A 20,235-nucleotide genomic window follows, 5' to 3' on the forward strand; every position below is an offset into this window, starting at 1 on the left:
ATTGATAAACACTTGGTTAGCCGTTGCATAACTGCACACTCAGTGACTCGGCGAATCCTGCCATGAAATAAAGAACAGGTGGCCATGGTTGTGGCAAGACGTGAATTGGTTTCGTGTCATGCCGACATCAAACCAAGTTTTTGTACTATTAATTTTTTACCATTCACTGTAGGAAGCGAAAAGTATTGTGCTAACCTCTTTTTATAATGATTAAATAAATAAGCTCACAAACAACCAACAAATGGGAAATTTAAGCGGGAAAAATCTGAGGGCTTAAAACATGCAATGTGTAAATTACAGTAGTGCTACAACAATGGAGGTTAGCACGGCCACTAAACCTAAAAAGTTTACGGCACTTGAGCGTAACTCACACCGAAGATTCTCTGCGTAATTCACGAGGAATGCACGCTTGCATGCAAGCAAACAGCTCCTTTTTATTCAAACTAACAACTACAGCCTAGGTTCAGTTCAGAGGTTCGGCCTTGTTGCGGCGTACAATAGTTAGAAATTTTATATTGACGTGGCGTAGAACCCAATTTTTTTGGCGGAAATCTCCCTATGGTAAAATGCAAGCTTTCCATACAAGACGGTCATGCAAGACTGCCGCCCCATTACCGGTAGGCCTAACTGTTAAAAATAAAATAATTTCAAATTTGTTAGACACGACAACCGATTATGATCGACCACCGTAAAGCTAAATGCTATTCGGAAACATGGCAACATTGCTCTTCAGCATTACAAAAAGTAAAATGCTTACTACAAGCGCGTAGACCACACGTGGAAAAGACTTCACCACGTTATTTAGAGCTTCATTTTTACTGATGCCATTTATCCCAAACGCTTTGCAAACTTTCCACTATCTATAGACATCTCATTTATTAATATACCCCAGTGTGGAAGAGAATGGTTCCAGGTCAATTCAATCCAAGGACGATTCAACCCATGACGATTAAACCCAGAACGACTAAACCCAAGATGGCCCAACCTATACCTGTGGATTGAATGTTCCTGGGTTTAATCGTACGTTGGTTGAGTTATTTTAGGTTGAATCGTCCGTGGGTTCACTATAGGGTTGCCAGATCACTTGAAAATTTTCAAGGACGTTTTCATGTGGAGATGATATTGGTTTTTCACAACTTGCACACTATAAATACTATTGGATTATAGTGTTGGGGCAAATACTTTCAAATAAAAAATGTATAGCAGTAAGTAATCAACCATATTTACAAAAAGACAATGTTACATATGTTGTCATATTCTTATCACACTTTCTTATCAGACCTTTTAATATTTTCTATGTAGTACGTAGCAATGTCAGTATGTGTTATTGCGCAACTACAACTTCACATATATGCATTAGAGCTTAGGTTAACATATCACTGTCAATGTATGAAACTTTTGTCAATCTGATCAAAATATCGGGCAATAGGCCTACGTGAGAGTAGTATCGTCCAAACATCTGCCTCACTCCAACAGGCGTCCAGTTAAACAGTGCTTTGTTTTTGTAAACTTGCTCTCACCACAAGCTATCTGATCTCAACTTCGATTCCTTGTAAAATCCTGGAAATCCTTGGGTCGACGGTGACAAAATACTCCCTTTAAATTCTGTTAGAGGGGATCGGGACGTAATGTAATGTAATTTCCAACCCCCTACCACCTCCAGTGGCCACCTTCAATGTTTGAATAAGATTTTAAAATTGGAAAACATTGCGAATTACGGTTTATTTCATTAGGCTACAGTACAATCTATTACCTAAAATAGGACGGCAAGTTAATAGCATTTGCGAGACCATGGAGAGACTAAAGCCAGGATTTCAAGGTCAGCTTCTCCGAATAGTGGCACACATTACATTTAACCGAGGAACATATAGCTTACAGTCAAAGATCATATAGAGACCCAGAATAACGAGATGAAAGTTTTGCTTGTAGACCTTCACCATGCCCCATACAGTGATATTTTTATGCAGTTGAACTGAATCAATTGGGAGACTTCACATACAATAACATTTTGATAAAGCGTTGATAAGTTTTAAGTTAGTGCAATGAAACCAATGTCATGCTAAATTTGTTCCGGGCATTGTGATCTAGAGATTTGACATGACTCGGCGTAAGTTTTCCGTTCGAAAACCTAGGTAATTGGCTTAGGGCGCAGGAAAAACTTATAAGATTACAAACATAACTCACAAGAAAGAAAGCAAAACGCACAGACTTTCTGGGAATACAAGGTTTTTGATCGAAAAACTCGCGCAGAGTCATGCGACATTTTTACGTCACAATGCCCGGGACAAATTTGTCATGATACCGATTTCCAATTAAACCAAAAATAATAATCTTTTATATTTGTATTGTTTTTTTTTTGCGTTTTCCCATATTTCAGCGTACAGGGATGACTTAATTATATCGGAAGGGTTTATTTTAAATCACGACGATTTAATTTCATCAGAAGGATATAATTTTAATCGGAAAGAAATGATTCCGATATAACTAATTCAGTTCGATTTAATTTACATCATCCTGATATGTCAAATGTTAGCTTAGGAGAGCGTATTCTGACAAAAGATAATTATTTTTTACATGCCAAGACAAAAAAAGTTGTGTTCTCTGCTGGCAAACTTCTGAGGTATTAGGAGCTCGATAGAAACAAAGAAACGAAGGGTGTGCGATTTTCTGAGAGAGAGCAAAATTTTGGTAGCGAAAAACTAAGCAGAAATGCACAAAAAAATCTCGAGCAGTTTGTTTTTTGAAAGAAAAGCAAAATTTTATGCATTTTAAATCATGCGAATTTAAAATTTTCCAAGGGGACATGCCTCCGTACCTCCTAAGATAGATTGTTACGTCTCCCGTAATTTTGGGGCTGACAAACTTAAGTCGCGCTTTTCCTCGCCTCGAGTCGCCCCCCTCCAAACCTAAAGCCACCGCTGCTTACGCTGTTCTACCGTTAAGGCGATTATTGAAAATTATTGTCTGCAAGTAACACCATGTTTTGTAAATCCTCATGAAATGACACAGTGAATTGAAGGTTTCGTTTACGGATTTGTTCACAACAAATCATTTTTACGAATCCAGGAATCGTTTCCATATCCTAAAGTTGATCTTGTTTATCATACTAAAATGCCTTGGAGAAAGGGTTAACAATAGATGGTGTAGGTACAGTATATGATAATAGATCAGGGCCCTGTATGAGTGGTGTCAAACCCAAATTGCACCTACTGTAAGACCACGTTGGAATATTCCAGTAAAACGTGAGCCACATCAACAAATCAAAGATGAACTTATTTATTTCAACTAGGTGTATTTCTATTCTCTTGCGCAGTCCCGAATTTGTAACGATCATTTTCGCATTTATTGGCACTTTAAAATCTATAGAACGTTGCTGCTCCCACGCTTAACGGCATACGGTAACTTTTGATTGGCTGCTGCTGGCTCATTTATTTTTATTGAACTTTTGGATTCCATAAATTTAGTACACTAAAATTATATGGGAAATGTTACTATTCAAATCTCTAATTGTTACGCAGAAAGAACTTTATAACAAATAAGTTTTAAGGTAATTGGAGACAGAAAAATGTATGTCAACAAACTGACGGCTGTTTGTAGGATCCTAATGTTTGTTTGTTTTATGTTACTTTGTATATTTTCTGATTTCAGTATAAGCTTATACTTAAAAAGTTGTGCAACCATTGTATGGTGAAACCCAACTTAACGTGCTCAAAGGGAAATGTTTTCTTTTTGTTAAGGTTTTGAAATATAAATAGTTGATTCAATACCAATGCTATTTTTGTGTTTTTATATTTGAAGCAAAAAAAAAACAGAAAACGTACATGTATACAAAGGGAAAACAAAATACCTCAAATCAAACATTGTGCAGTTCCAACCGAAGGTTTTCAGTCAGATTTTATTGTACAGAGGTAGGAGTTTTCCAGCGTTGGGCCCAGAAGCCAAACGCAATATATCGAAAATCAATAAATTAATTGGACTAATGTAAATTCTACCAATTAGATTTAATTTCTTGTCAATTCTCGTCACAATATTCCACACGAAAGCAGACGATATCCACATCATTTCCAACTACCATGTCACACCATTCTGTTTCTGTAATATCATAGTATATCAAAACATAATGTAATGTATAATACCCAATGCCATTTGTAAATAGGGATCTTCTACACCTAAATCTGCAACTTTCTTTATAAGTTATATCATAATTTTGGTTCCAATTTTAACAACCCTTCAAATTTACTGAGGCTATATTTTTCAGCCATCACTAATTTGAGCAACTCCTGATTTCAAAACAAAGCGAAAATAAATGTGTGACGTCAATATATCATTGTGCAAGTCCTCTAAGTCTATAATGAATGTATATACATTTTCGATACCACCACCAATTTAAAAAAATTGAAAGGAAGTTATTATTACTGGACTAAGCCTTGAAGCGCATTCCTCAGCTTCGGTGGCCACGGCATTGCACCCAAACGCAATTGCACACGTTTGGGCTTTGGAACTGCAAAAAACAAGTACTGTAATACATAAGGAAATACGTTACGTTCGTACCATGGATAAAATGATCTAGGAAAGCATATTTAGCCTAAAAGCTGGGTTACACGCATAGATAGAATATAAACATTAGATCGTTTAAGAACTGCAACCATATGGAATTGCATCAACAGGCGATTGAAGCAATATTGCTTTATTTCGTATTTACGAAATTACACACTAATGACATTGCACCCCCACGGAATCGGAGGCGTACCTAGGGTTTTAGTGCCACGGAACAGAGGCGACATTTGATCCCTCACTTGTCAAAATAAATGAGAAAAAGGAACACTTAAGGAGCGACCAAAATGGAATACGCATAATTTCTATGTCTGACCACCTCGCCGACCGTGCAAAATGTCCGAAGCACAAATTATATGAATTCCAGCATTAATTCGAATAATAGTAGTTAGCAATTTATCGTGTACAATTTTGGAACGCCATATAGAACGATTTTCATGACGTGTAAACGAAATGTTTATTGTATATCTATGCGTGTAACCCAGCTGTTAGGCTAAATATGTTTCCCTAAATCATTTCACTGTTATCCATGGTACGGATGTAACGTACTTCCTGAAATATTACAGCTCTTGTTTCTTGCAGTCCCAAAGCTCGAACGTGTGCATGCAATCATTATGGTACCCTCTGCTGCTAACAGCCTCGCAGTTGTTTGGCAGCCAATACCAAAATCCAAGTAACGGTAAATACTTGCATGCTTATAATTGGGAATTTGGGATATACAGTATTTCTCTTGTACCTGGCTAACCTACCATGCACATCAGCCTGTCTATATTAAGTCTATTCTAGCTCCTTGGACGCTGTAAAATAGGCAGATATCCCAAATTTTCGTACATGGCACTATGTAGTATTCACGCCAACTCTGAAACTAGTATACTGTTGCACCCTTGCACTTAAATTTAAAGATTACACATCATTATAACGTTTGTTTTCCAAGCCGCAAAAAAACAAAGGTGATCATGTTCGTAGACGAGACGCATACCACCAGCTTTATAAAATCAAGAAACAAGTTACACGTCGTCAACGTTTAAATTTCCCTAAACCCAAGTAATAGGTAGCTTTTCCCAAACACGCACGCCTGGGTATCGGGCGACTTTATCGGACACTTTAGCAAAATTGCAAAAAAGTGCGATTACGTTTCTTAAATACATATTAACAACAAAATATACTATCATAAATAATAACGCACTAATTACACCATTGAAAAAAGTTATTACACAAGTTGCATTTGTCTTAAAGTTTCTAGTTAGCTTAATTTAGTTGTAAGTTTTGCGGAAAAGTTAACAAAACACCTAACCTATATGTAGTAATAAGTTGTAACAGGAAGTTAATAAATGTTCATGACATCAATGCAATCGTCTGTGACAAACAAAAACTGTTACCAAACATAAAACTTTGTAAAAGGTTCACAATCCCTGATGTCGCAAAATTTACAACTGATTAAAAAAATTGAATCACTGGGGTGTGTAATTCAGAATTTTATGAGAGTTTTTCAGTTTCAGTAACTTGTAATGCTAAAACGAATCTGTTAATTTTGTTTAAACGATCGTCTCAGGGTGAAGTTTTGGCCTCCTAGGCAGTAAAACAGCATCGCAAAATGCAAAAAAATGATAGTGCTGTAGTTGATTTGAATCTAGCTTATTGTAAAGCCGCCTGCAAGTTGTCCATCCATTCTCTTGCTGCTTCTTGATCATCGGCAATAAAATGGTAAAACCGTTTTGAAGTTTTGACCTACGGTTAAAACAGTGTTTAACTATACGCAAAGCAGTAGAAAAACAATTATGTTGTTGGCTATTTTATTATACTACTATTTTGATATACTGAAAACCACAAAAGATCAAAAAGAAACAGAAAACGTTATTATACATAAGGAATTATATTATTGCTAAAGTATGTAACATGCGTAACTGCGCGTAGCTACGTCCTAATGAATCATTTATGATGGCCAACGTTTTGCATGGAATTGCACCCACGCCAAACATTCACCCATTATAATCAACTAAAATGTTTTGCTTTGGTAACAAATGCTGCAACAGTAAGCCAAAAATTAATAATTACTAGACTAAACCAATTAATTCCCTCTTTCTCTTCCTTCAGAACCCACTATGTCCTCTCAAAAAGATCGTGAGAAAAAAGGTTATGCTCATGGATGCAACTCGCAATAGTGTGGATGCCTGACCTGCAGATAAGACTTTTCTTTTGTTCCTTTAGGAGCTCCTGATATGGAATCCAATATTTCAACAGATTCCAGGTCTTTTAGGTCAATGATACTCTTGCAAGTAATATCACCTCGATTTTCGTACTGACGAAGCTGAAATATATGACATCAGAAATTACAGCGGCCAGAACACAACCAGAATAGTGGAAGTTGTACAAGGAAGCACGAACCTCATGTTTCGTGGTATCTAACACAAAAAAACGCAATTTCCATTGCTTCATATAAGCTCCTTGTTTCCATAGAGATCCTTCGTACGTTCTGACCTGCATTACCATTTCGATATCGATATCATTCTTTAGAAAACTAATCTGTTACTATTAGTATTCTAAACTTAAGTTGTGATTGAAGTTCCAATTAATTTGAAAACAGTAATGCCATACCTCAATGGCATTGGTTCGGAACTGTTCAAACAGTGACACGGCATCAATATCATCATTCTGGAGAGAGACATTATCAGAGTGTGGCCCTACTTCAGGAATCTTCTCCAAAGCAAGACTTTCTTCGCGAATTACTCTCTTATAAATAAATGTGCACAACGATCCAGGTCATTTATGTTACAGAGTATGTCAGAAGTTAAATGATATCAATAAATATTTACCCGTGATATCACTTTCACAGTCCTTTGTGCGTTAAGTTTTTTAATGTCACATTGCACTTTTTTTCTGGACTGCGGTAACATCTGTAGATTAAACACACTTCCATAGAGTTGAGTGAAATACATTTAGTGGTAGACTGTCAAGTATTAAAGCAATGAGGTACAGCTTACACAAGTTGAAAACTGAGAAGCACAACATTCTTTCCAGAGGGTTTTCCATGACGTTGAAGAAATGCCAAGTTCATCATTTAAAGTATTTATCTCTTTTAGCAACATTCTGTGAACATAAACACGTACATCACAAGACTTTAGAAGTTGAGGTAGACAATTTTAATGAAACCGTGCTAACTTGATAGAGTCAGGTTCAGCATCAAATACATTGTCATAGCAATGATTCACCACTCTTCTTCCAGTGACCGAACCCCAAACACCACTTGTCTGCATGAAAAAAAAAAACAATAAAATGCTACTGCCCTTGTATAACATCTTCAAATCTAGCTGTAACACACACTATTGTATTTTATTTTTAACTATCAAGAACACATAACCACATATCAGGTCTTCCATTGCAACAACCTTACATACTACCTATAACAGTAGCTAATTTCCAGAAAGTTACAAATCAAATCAAACAAATTGAAAGGTGGTAAAGGCTGCCAAGCCAAAATTTATCTTTTGTATGAGTTATCAAGTCAATTTTTTTATGTGAAACTTCTTGTTTATGTAAAATAAATTTTAAAATCCATTTCGTTAATTAACTACTAGTCACACTGTTTATTTTGTGACCTATTTTGCTTAATAGTGTTGTGGTTCTGTGTTTCCTAAGCTACTATTTGTTTGTTTTGTCATAAAGCTCATAAAGGAAACTAAACTTTCTTTCCACCAATTCATGTCATATAAAAAGTCAATTTTAAATATATTTTTTCTCTGATGAAGAACTGAAGTTGGTCCGAAACATGTTAGTTATTTTGTTTTAGTAAATAAAGATTTAAGATAAAAGTTATGCACTAGAGATTGTTCTGATTACAACATTTTGGTACTGCGAAACCAAATTACAATCTGTGCCAAAATTACTGATCTTAACTTTACAACCAGATTTTGTTTTAGAGAACTACCAATTTTTGTATACAAGCGGTAATATCTAATTGCGATTTTGGACATGATGAACTGTGGAAATTTCAAAATTTAAGCTTCTGCAAATAATGATGTTATAACGTCATGTTAATTTGCAAAAGTTTTTAATTTGCTTCATTGTTTCAGATAAGGAGCTTTGGTGAAACTAATCAGTCATCAGGCTATAACTAAAGCTAAAAATGACACATGACAAATTCTAGTTACAATAAATACCTCAGTGGTGTCTTCTTGGTTGTGACCGGTTCCAGCTGCTAGTTCACCTAAAAGACTATCATATGGAGGGCCCTCACTAAGTGATTGCCGAGTGTAGTAGGGCCATATTTGTAAGCTGTATACCACACCCACTGGTCTCAGGATCTGGCAATTAAAACCATCCATTAAAAACTAACTTAGCTTTTCTAAAAAACAAATACAACAACTTAAACAGAAAGGTCAGAAAAGAGTCATGTTGCAATATAATCTTCTAATAATCTAATTGAAGCTACTGGTAAAGGTCCATTTTGTAGATTATGTGTATATTTTTTTGTGTGTTTTTGTTCATAGTATATTCATCATATATATCATCATTATCATCATCATCATCATATATTTCCACTGAAAGCAAAATCTGAAAGTGTAATTTTATCTCTTTTATATGTAACTACCCATTTTAAAATAAGGAATCCTTAAAAACTGAATCTCGAAGGATTGGAACTCCATTTTTATGTGTTTTCCGAATCCTACTTATCCTTTATAGTTTCATTATTAAAATGCAGCCGCTTTTGATATAAAATATAAATGTTTGTATGTTTTTGGTTCGGGAGTGAACATTTTGCAAAAATTTGTTAACAACTTTATTATTAAATTGAAAAAGAATTTTGATGTTTCTTGCCTAATGAAAGCACTATTTATGAAACTGATAATAGTATTGGCCTGGCTTATAAAGAAAAAGGATTGTTGAAGCTTGAATTTTTTAAGATTTAAAATTCTGGATATTTTTCCCAGCTAGGATATTCTAGTATTTGAAGCATGCGTTTCAACATTTGCACGATTGTTTTTTCATCTGAATTGTTGATTCTTGGGATTCTGTATAGATATTTTTGGTAGACTGAGAATAGATTAAGTCACTTTACTTTTTCTTTTCAGAAAAGGAGCTTTAAATGCTCAGAATCCAAATGGAACGAATAACAAACAACATTCTTATGGTCTAACAATTTTTTTAAATAGATTTTTTTTGCTACAATTCTGAGGAGCACTGACTACTGCTTATATCGAGTTGGTGCCAAAGTGCGAATTCTTTTCACTTCCACTAACCATTCCATTATATTTATCATACTGTTTGCTGACATTAAATGTTTACAAGTAAATGAAGTCTTTTTGGTCTCGATGTCCAGAAATTATCTTTTGGGTGATAACACTTGTAAACTATAACTCAAAACCAATGTTTAACCTCTGAGGAATTGGAGCAGTAAAGTGGATTCAGAAACACTGCAGACTGATTATCTGCCTCTTGAATATAATCCCAGAGAGACTTCGTGGGTCTGCGATGAGATGACCCTAAAGCCGTGCAAAGGAATTTTTAGCTTAAACTAAAATAAGCTAAGCTGACCATGCCATATCATACAAAAAACGAAAATAGTTTCCACATACTTTCAGGAGATGTTCTTTGTGCTGACTTGTTGTCAAACAAAACTCCAACATCAAGCCGTTCAAGATCAGAATCAAGTAAAAATGTGTTAAAACGATTTGATGCGGAGTGATAAGCAATAACTTCCAAATAGAAAGAATTGAATTCAAATGACAAAGGAAACTGACATAAAACCTATGAAAATAAAATGAGCCTACTTAATACACACTTACCAATGGTAATATTGAAGAGGCATAATTGAAATTAAACATTTAAATATAAGCAGAAACAAGTCTTAGCATGGATGTAAATATACTGCAAACAAATATTTGATATTTTTTATAGATGTAGGTCGTTATTATAATAAAACCTGATACACAGCATCCAGGAAAGTTAAAAACACAGGGGTAAAGCCACTAGAATCAACATTGTTAAAGCGATTTCTATGAAAAAAGCGATGACCAAATGATAACCATTCTTTTTGAACAAGTGTTTGAAAACCAGTAATTGTTCTGCAACGTAATAAACAAAGTAAGACAGCAATATTTACTATATAAAAAGTATATTAGCACAGCTAATGCTTACAATGAAGTGCCTTGCAATTATGAGAAACTACCATTCGTACTGTAATTAAAGTTATACGATAACTTTGTTTACATGAACCTTTTTCCTAGTGTAACATATAACATTCCTATTGTTGAAATGTGGTATGGTTATCTATACCCTGGATTTGAGAAAATCTTTGTGTGACTTAAAGTGATTGTTGCATGGTTCATGTTTCTGCCTACCTTTTGGAAGTTATCTGTCCTTTCTTTAGCTACAAATTACTAATAACATAGTATGGAGTGACATCACTAAGATGTAGATTTCTTTTGACCTAAAGCAACCTATAGCAATGCGTTTATCCAACTGACATATATTGAAATCGCAACAAAGGACAAACACTACAGTAAATTCTAACACACCAGTTCTTTCATTTGCCTTTAAGCAAGTGTTGAAGTTATAACTGTACACTTTGACTTTATGTTACTCCAGGTTCTACTTAAAAGTCATATCATAGACATTTAAAAAAAATGCAAATACTGAAGAATTGAAGGACGTTGTGTTTTGTAGCAATGAACACATTTTAAAACCTTATTTCTTAGCAAACCAAACAATTTTTAGTACTTTTTTGTTTTCATGACAATTGTGTCAAAGTCCACAAACCAGCTACATGAGCAAGCCTAAGTGAGTCAAGTTTGGTCAACGAAGCATGTCAGGTGCAAGTAAAAATTTCTAATCATTTTGGTATTTATTTGTATGGTTAATTTATGGCAAGTTGAAAAGTCATCTACAACACAACACCAGCGATTGGGACCTCATTTAAAATAAATTGCTAAAATTTCCAAATGTCAACAACTTACTTTTCATGCGCACAAATGAATAATGCGCAAAGCGATAACATGGCTATGATAACCTATTCAAACGTTTTGGCAATACTACCGTCAAGTTGGTGTTTAAGCCTAAGCATGAATTTCCAATATTTATTCTGTCTCTTTAGAAAGCAAATAAGTGATCACTATTTTTCGATATTGTAGTAAAATACCCCAACCCGTTTCCAAGCATGTCAACCCATGTCATTTATACGAGTCGAGATCACATGACCAGACAGATGCACGAACTCGCTTAAAATCGACAAAGTATAAAGCTTCTGCTCGTGGTTAATTCAAGCATTGGTTACCTAGCTTATCAGTGTGCAGTTTCTGGGTTGTAACTGTTGTACTTTTATTTGTTTTAGTAGTTTTCTGCCCAAATTTGAAACTGTTTAACATAACCACGGATCAGAAACAAGTGTTGTTAGCACTTTTGCTCAAACAAGTAAGTAGTGCTGTTAGGGATTGAACATGAGTTTACATCCTTGTCAGTCTGGCATGTTAACCGCTTCATTTTTGAGCCTTTAACTTCACCTATAGTAAGGGTCCATCAAAAGTTGAGCTAATGATGATAACTGAGGTCCTGCATCAGCTCCATCATCAACAGCCAGCATAACAGATGCGCCATTAATATCCATAATATCTATTACTGTTCCGGCAGCAAGAATCAACTGTGACACCTGTTTAACACAGGGATATAAGAATTTGTTATGATTGTTCAAAATTATTTTTACGATATTAACTTCTAGCACATCTTGTTTACTTAATAACTTGTTGATTAGTTAAGTGCTAAAGTAAAAATAGTTTAGAACTCTTACTGTTTAAAAATATAAAAATATATTAACAACATAACAACATTAAAAAATTGAAAAGGTATTAGTGGAATCATGGTACAATCCCGTTATTCTAATGCACACCTGTTCCAACCAGTGGGAATCCTGAACACCTTTCAGAAACCTAGGCGTAGTTGTTTGGACTGATTGGGAATGACTAGATGTGGAAACAGCAGAGTCAACAGGCAAGCAGCTTTTGAGTAGAGTTTTGAAGCTAGCACGAATATGTTTTGGTTCAGGTAGATCCACAGCAACAAATACAACTCTACCACTTTGTTCATGCTTCATGTTCTAAAAAAAATATATGGATGATAGCACACCCACTACTCTGTAGAAATGTATAGAAAATAAGAAGCAAACATACTGACAAAAACTTTCATCTGGCAAATGCTTACTTCCAGTGAACTAATTTAAAAATTGACTGAATTTATAGGGGCTGCATGGTTGGGTAGTGTGGAAGTAAAACTAAATAAAAAAAAAAGACAACCAAAAAAGTAACAAACAAAAAACCCAACAAAGTCTATGATACTAATCATAGGTTTTACAAAATTAGAACAACAAATTTCATTTGATATAGCTACATTAAACAAAAAGTGCACATGAAAAAGTATAAAATAAATCAATTGCATAATGTCTTACGCTTTGTGGTTGCAGCGTAATTATAGCTGTGGTTGTGTAAACATCGGTGACTTGTGCACAGCCAACATTTTTGTAAAACCATGCAACTATTATCCATATTTTTGTTTGACCCGCCACTACTTTGCTGTGTTATCATTACAAATGTCTGTCCATTTGTAATATGCTAGTGCTATTGAAGTGTCTTGAATGCATGTGACAAAACACTTTTTAACCCAACGTTGAAGTGAACGATTGCATATTTAGCATTACACAGTCAGACAATATGGACATGTTAATATTCAGCGAATTTCATACAAAACCAGTGGTCGGCAAACTTTTGTTATAATGGTCGAAATTTTATATTCATTAGTAAATGAAGACCCAATATTATATGCAAAATATGCATAATGCAGTAAATATTATAGGTAATAACTGCTTTGAAGCTCTTTTTTGCAGCAGACAGTATTTGTTGAAGCTGTTGGGGTTTAACTTTAACTTTCAACCTACAATAATTATGTAGTTTCCACAGGTTTTAGCATGATAGCCTGCAATTAATGGACGGTTAACAAACAAAAATACAGCTGCATCACTAATGTTATGTTGTATTGCAGCCTTGAAAATGTTTAAACCATTCTTAAAACCAGAGTTACGAAACAAAGTTACAAAATTTCTGAAAACTTGTCTTCTCCTATTAAAGGGGTTTCCCTTCTACTATCGAAACAATACGGTCCTGGTCCAACCTTGGTCCCGAAATGGTTTGATTAAGGTTAATATTACTTATTATTATTAGTTACTTAATATTTATTGAATTTCATACAAAACCAGTGGTCGACAAATTTTTGTTGCAATGGTCCAAATTTTATATTCATTTGTAAATGAGGTCAACTCAACCACTCGGCTATGAACTCTCAATCTCTAGTATCAATCACATCATATTAACCATGTTGTTATAATTACATTTTCACATCATGCACAAAAAAGCCCATACATTTCAACCAACCCAGAGTCCATCTTAGGTGTACCAATGGCCAGGCATTCGGGCTTTGTAGTGATAGTTTATTGTACAAAACCACACATGAAACTACCAATTACTATCCGCTAAAACATACATGTCAAACTCCCGGCTCGCGGGCCACATCCGGCCCGCTTTACAATAAAACGTGGCCCGCCTAGTTATTTCATACATTGAACTATTTCCGGCCCGCGAGATGATTGTACAGTATAACTTACTTTTTTCAAGCAAGAAACAAGATTATAACAAATCGCACAATACAGTAGCACAGCAGTTGCCCCACCATACGATAGAATAAATAGATTTATTCTATCGCTTGTAACCTGGGCTGCAACAGAAGAATAATAAAAAATAGCCTTGTCAAAAATGGTCTTATTCAGCAGCCTCGGTTTAACTTTGGCAAGTCTAACAGTACAGCACCTTTCAATATGGCCAAACTTTTTAATGCATTTTCTAATTTTAACTTTCAAATGCATGGATTTATTTACATTTTTTGATGTAGGCTATCTGTAGTACTGTCGTGTTTGACGGAATCTTATTACTGCATATCTGCGTATGAGCTTATAGTTATATAGTATACTGTAAGCCGCGTACATTCATTTTTTACATTTTCATGTTATCGGTCTACTTTTTGCTCATATTTGAAAGCGGCTTCTGTAAACATCGAACAATTCAGCACATATTTAATAAAATATTTTTCAATTCATGTTGTTCCAACTGATTGCGCGGCCCAATTTCTGTGAAATACACTGGTTTTCCCAAAGCCTTGTTTTCAATAATAAGCCTACTTCGTGGTAGGTAAGGTTTTATTCTATTTCTTGGTAGGGTATATTATTGAGTGCGACGTGTTGGATTTGTATTCAAAGAAGAATAATAAACCGAGCTTTAAACATCAAAAACTTGGTGTTATTTTGCTGTCTGTTCAAATTCATGTACTTGTGTCGCGAAACGGTCAATCAAGTTACGAAACATTCAATCAGTTATCATCCTTACGGCCCGCGGCGTTAAACAGGTTTTGAGATTTAGCCTCTGGTGCGATTGAGTTTGACACCCCTGCGCTAAAACGTAGTTACTTAAAACTACAGATACAAACAAAAATGAATATCAATCACCTTCAGTTGAGATTTGTCTACAAGCACATAAAGTTGAGCTTTGTTAGGAACACTGTGTAAATTCTCTTGTAAAAGTGTTCCATTACTGATTCCATGCATGGAAAACTGTGTTGCTGATTGCACTTTTCTGTCACTCTAAAATGTATAATGCTTTAAATATAAAAGATTGGAGGATTTATGTTCAATGTGATTAAATGACCTGTAATGGGAACAAATATGGGTTAGTAAAAGAACACTTGGAAATAAAAGATGAGGCTTTGAAGGAAATCTAATGAACTACTTTGGAAAACAAAAACCTATAATTAATCAGTTTTCATAGTTGTGCTTGTTTTTGAAACAAAATTGTTGTGACATTTGAATTCATCGTTTCAAGTCACGTTTATTTTAACTTCGTAATGCCGTATGTATTTGAAAAGCTATTTGTAATTTCTACTCTTTGACCATACCGGGTGGAGTCTTGGTTTTCAAAAAGAAGCTGTGTGGAAATGAACGAATATGTTTTTGAAACATAGATAAATTAGCTAATGCAGACAATAATATATTTTCAAATTCTTTCTTACTAGATACTGAGCCTAAAAAAAGTTACTAAGCTGCTTTCTAACTTTATGGTATAATTAATAGGCTACAACTACAACATGACAAGCAGCTTGCATTGACAAGCAGAGCATACTTGTCCATGGGATTTAACTTTTTGTTTTTTTGCAAAGCAGCATAATTTCCTGTTTTTGAGAACAAAAATCTGTTTCAAAGCAGATTTCATAGTTTTAAGCTTAAGATCATTTCCTATATAAGTGCTAGCTGTCTTTTATCTGGTTTTAAATTTGCTTTGTCGAGAAGAAGACCAAAACAGCTCCTGGTGGCTCCATGCTGTGTTCTGTATGTCTGTTGTTAAGATGGTTAAATTCTAAGATGTAATCAATCATGGAAACTTGTTACATTTCATACAAAAACTATAAGTGTCATCCACCTTTTCTCTATTGAAAGCCTCATCAAGTTTTCCTAGAAGCTACCATGTAACTGAGTAGCTCTGCCAACTCTGACACAGACAAGTACCAAATATAAACTAATATTTATCTATACTTGCAAATGTCTACACATGGTATTTTAATAAATCTGGAAGTGCCTATATTTGCTACAAGGCATAGGCATGCCCGTAGGTTTAATTATATTTGTCATAAGGTTTTTGCATTAATAAAAAAGCCAATATGGAAAGTCAGTATAGTTCAAAACATGCAAATTCAGTAAATGTGACCTGGTAATACATGTGTCTGCATTGCCAGCATATTATGTTGTGGATGTAATTTCCGCTCCTCAGCACTAAAACATTGCTGACCGCAGTTCTAACTACTAAAGTACCAGGGTAGTGTTTACAAATTGGGATAAATGTTTTCATTTGAAGGTGATTTATGGCCAATGCAAGAAATAAGGTGGCAAAGCAGATATAAAACTCAATTTTCATACATAATAGGTTTCATTGTTATCCTACAAGTTACATAACAAGATAAACGTGCATTTAGCTTTTTGACTCAATTCACATTGAGGATTAATTTACATGACATGGATTTTGTTAACGTTGGATATAAACTTACATGTGGACTCTTTTTCATATTCTCTATAGCAGCTTTACCATTTGATCGTGCTAGAGAACCCCACTTGCGATTTTTTAGCATTCTCCCAGAATAAGTCGATCCAGCTGGATTTATTGCTGAAAGTGGCCTGAAGTGTGCCTAAACAAAACTTTATATAATTTAACATAATAATAACCATCTTTTATTGCCATTGGTCCAAAGGTAACTGTACTATACAAACAGATCATTGAATGCTTGCCATGGTAACTATTCAGATTCAGATTTTTTATAGAGCTGAATTAAATAAAAAGTATACACTATCTGGGTTTAATCAATTTTTCCAGGACAAAAAACACAAAAAATTATGGTCTTATTTGTAAAATAATGTTTGCTGTTAATGGGTGTTGCATGTAAAAAAATTACAAACCTAACTAACCGAGCTGTAGTTAAAAACTTAAAAATGAGTTGAAAAAATAACAAAATAGATTTCGTTGGTATATTTTTGTCCACCCTAAAACTAAATTACTGTAAAAGAGGTGACTTTGCTCAACTAACTAGACTTTGCCTAATTCATAACTTAGCACAAAGCAGCTTGAGGTGTTGTCATAGTACCTATTAAAACGCATGTACACAACTAGTGAAAACAACTACAGAGCTGTCATGACTATGCAGTGCAACAAGAAATAATTAAAGCAACTAAACTACAGGAAATAAAAAGAGTTAAAGCAGACCAGTAGGGTTATAGACAAACTGAACAAGATAATGAGTGTGGGACTTTTGCAAATGATATCATTCCAAAAAAATTTGCACCATTTTTTGAGCTGAGTTTGGGGATGCAACTTACAAATAAATACAGTATATGAAGCTTTTAACAACACACTATGTAAAACTACTGTGTTATATAAACCGTTTAACTATAATCGAATGTGGGTTGAAATGCGCAATACCATATTCAGACCACTTTCAAAGCAAAACCATCACTCTTACTTCTTTATCTGTTCTTGAAACCTGCGAATCTACCACTGAGGTAGAAGCTTGTGGAGACATTATCGAAGCAATGCTCAAAAGAAATCTTTCTTCTTCTGATGAGGATCCAAGAGTGCCCTCATCTGACACTAATAAAAACACAACATATATAGTAATAAAAACACTAATAAAAATGCAACATCGTAAGCAAACCTTTACTCAAATCAAGGGTTCAAAAACATTTTTTGAGACTGAATATCTATTGAAAAATCAATTTCACATTAAGTTTCCTATCCAACTAAAACTACACACCGTATGGCTAACTTAATAACTGTAACTAGTTTTAAGCAAAATACACTTATTAAATTAGTACATTACAACTCCTACACTGTCAGCCCGAAACCTACCATTTGGGAAATGTTTGCTTAAAAATAATGAGTTAGGGTTCTCACACTTACACATAGGAGTAGAATGTCCACGCTTAAATAACGTGCTGGCAGTTCTGTTACGAATTGCACTGGAGCAAACTAACACAGCATTTGACGATGGGAGCTTCCACACGACACAAGGAAATCTTCCGTGATGATGGCAGTGAGAAAGAGATTTAAGTTGCTCATCAGATATTGATAAAGGAACAACAACCGAAGCAGGATAACTGTAACAAAATTATAAAACCTCTAGTAATGTGCGCTTGTCATCAGGCGAAATTTTTTATCACCTGGCCATCTAGTGGTGAATAACTTGTGTGTAGTAGTGAGGGTGCTAAAATACATATTGCAATGGAATATTGCTATAAAACATATTGCAATATTGCATATTCATCACCATCATAAAAATGTTGATGAAGTAGTCATATAATCTTCTTAACACAAAACGCCAAAAGTAGTTCAGCATTTTACTTAAAATTATGGTAGGTTTGACAGTGGTTAAATGCATCCCAAGACAAGTGCAGCGTGACCAAACAATGAATTAACCAGAAAACTTAGCTGGATAGTGAGAATTAGAAAAAGGTTGACTCCAATAAATTTAAGTGACACTTGACTTTCTATCTCACTAATATATGGTCCTACCTTTGGCAAACATCAAACATTCGATTAACTCTTGTAATACGAAATCTGTTTTCATCTGTACCAATTAGACCAAGCCTCTTGTAATCCTCTTCACAAGAACATTTTCCCAAAGACTGTATAGTCTCTTTATTTGAAAGAAATTTCTTAGTTGCTTCGCCAACAACAGGAAATCTGAAGGAGATAAAACAAATAAATTAATATTATTATTAATAAATGTAAAAAAGTATAATTGCAATAGTCAACACAATACACTGCATTAAATAGCAAACACTTTTTATATTTATACTAAAATTTCACAACATACAAGATGGCATTGAGAAAATTAAAATCTGTTAATTATTCTAAATTTTTAGATAACAATATGAAAGTTTATGTTTTGTAAGACATTGCAATTGTACAGCTATAATATTTACCATTTGGTTTGGATCTTTCCAGTTATGAGAAATAAACCACATTTTCATATAAAGCTAAATTAAGTGTACACACTAGAGATGTACCGTTGCCGATGTTAAACATCGGAAACCCGATGCATCGGCCATTTCACTGATGCATGGGCATCACCTCTTTTCCACCTTCTACTGGCTAACAAGGAACGTTTACTTGTAGTCGTACCAAATTAAAATTTATGAAACTTTAAACGAAGAACTACACATCACATGCATTTATTGGCAAGAATAAAATAAAAGAACGAAAGTAATCCAAGTGACAAAAAAGCACAAATTAACTGTTTGCAGTTGTTAAGCGTTCTACACAATTTAGGCTGCTTATATAGGATGCCATTAACAGAGTAATTCGTGGCGGGTACTCGTGGCAAGCATATTTGTTTAAACATGTTCAATAATAATAATCAAAGTTGTAATTTCTAAAGTTAAAGTAAAGAAACATTAACATTTCCCCATTTTTTGCGATGTCTATTTCGTGAAGGCGTGTAAATATTTCCACCAGTACTGAATAAGCGCTCACTTTCTACAGAAGAAGATGGTGACGAGAGAAATTTTTTTCCCATCTCACTTAAAAAGGGAAAATTTTCGGTATTATGTTTCCACCACTGAGAGGGGCATTTTTCTTTTGGTAGTACGCCCATGCCAAGGTAAGCTTCTATTTCGCTTTCAAACCTTTTCAGTTGACTTAATGTGGTAGAATAGGTTGTGGGAACATTGTGGTACGTGTTTCGAATTGACTCACTTCGGACAGAATAAAATCGAATAAATCAAACTCTGTGTTGGCGACTTGTGAAATTGGTGAAAAAGTACCTGGAGCACGAATACTTGCCTCGTTATCATTTGCTTCTTCCTCAGCTTCTGAGAATAACTCCTTGATTTTGTTTACAAAGGCGTTTTCTTCGATTTCAAGCCTCCTTGTTTTGAATCTTGGGTCAAGAAAACAGAGAGATCGTCATTTGAGACGTATTTCTTAGTTCTTTGGTTCAAGCTAGTGATAGTTTCTTCAGTCATGGTTTCAATCTTAAGCTTCCCATCTTGGAGCAGCTTGCAAATAGCCTTTTACAAACTTTACTCTAGGTATTATGATCAATGCAGTT

General features: G+C 34.6%; 1 protein-coding gene across 1 annotated transcript in view; it reads right to left on the reverse strand.

The window, feature by feature from the left end:
• Nucleotides 1-5,526: 5,526 nt before the first annotated feature.
• The window catches only part of LOC143445355 (myotubularin-related protein 13-like), a 66,246-nt gene continuing 51,537 nt past the window's right edge, over nt 5,527-20,235 (reverse strand). The window contains exons 27-44 of the mRNA XM_076944403.1: nt 18,696-18,866; nt 18,084-18,280; nt 17,647-17,774; nt 16,681-16,818; nt 15,092-15,226; nt 12,434-12,640; nt 12,051-12,196; nt 10,475-10,616; nt 10,128-10,299; nt 9,928-10,034; nt 8,712-8,855; nt 7,714-7,802; nt 7,536-7,641; nt 7,368-7,448; nt 7,150-7,284; nt 6,940-7,032; nt 6,731-6,862; nt 5,527-6,282 (exon numbers count right to left, since the gene is read on the reverse strand). Coding sequence (XP_076800518.1) covers nt 6,190-6,282; nt 6,731-6,862; nt 6,940-7,032; nt 7,150-7,284; nt 7,368-7,448; nt 7,536-7,641; nt 7,714-7,802; nt 8,712-8,855; nt 9,928-10,034; nt 10,128-10,299; nt 10,475-10,616; nt 12,051-12,196; nt 12,434-12,640; nt 15,092-15,226; nt 16,681-16,818; nt 17,647-17,774; nt 18,084-18,280; nt 18,696-18,866 — 2,416 coding nt within the window. The 3' untranslated portion in view covers nt 5,527-6,189. The remainder of the gene's footprint in view (nt 6,283-6,730; nt 6,863-6,939; nt 7,033-7,149; nt 7,285-7,367; nt 7,449-7,535; nt 7,642-7,713; nt 7,803-8,711; nt 8,856-9,927; nt 10,035-10,127; nt 10,300-10,474; nt 10,617-12,050; nt 12,197-12,433; nt 12,641-15,091; nt 15,227-16,680; nt 16,819-17,646; nt 17,775-18,083; nt 18,281-18,695; nt 18,867-20,235) is intronic.

Source organism: Clavelina lepadiformis, chromosome 2 (genome assembly GCF_947623445.1).
Source record: "Clavelina lepadiformis chromosome 2, kaClaLepa1.1, whole genome shotgun sequence".
Lineage (NCBI taxonomy): Eukaryota > Metazoa > Chordata > Ascidiacea > Aplousobranchia > Clavelinidae > Clavelina > Clavelina lepadiformis.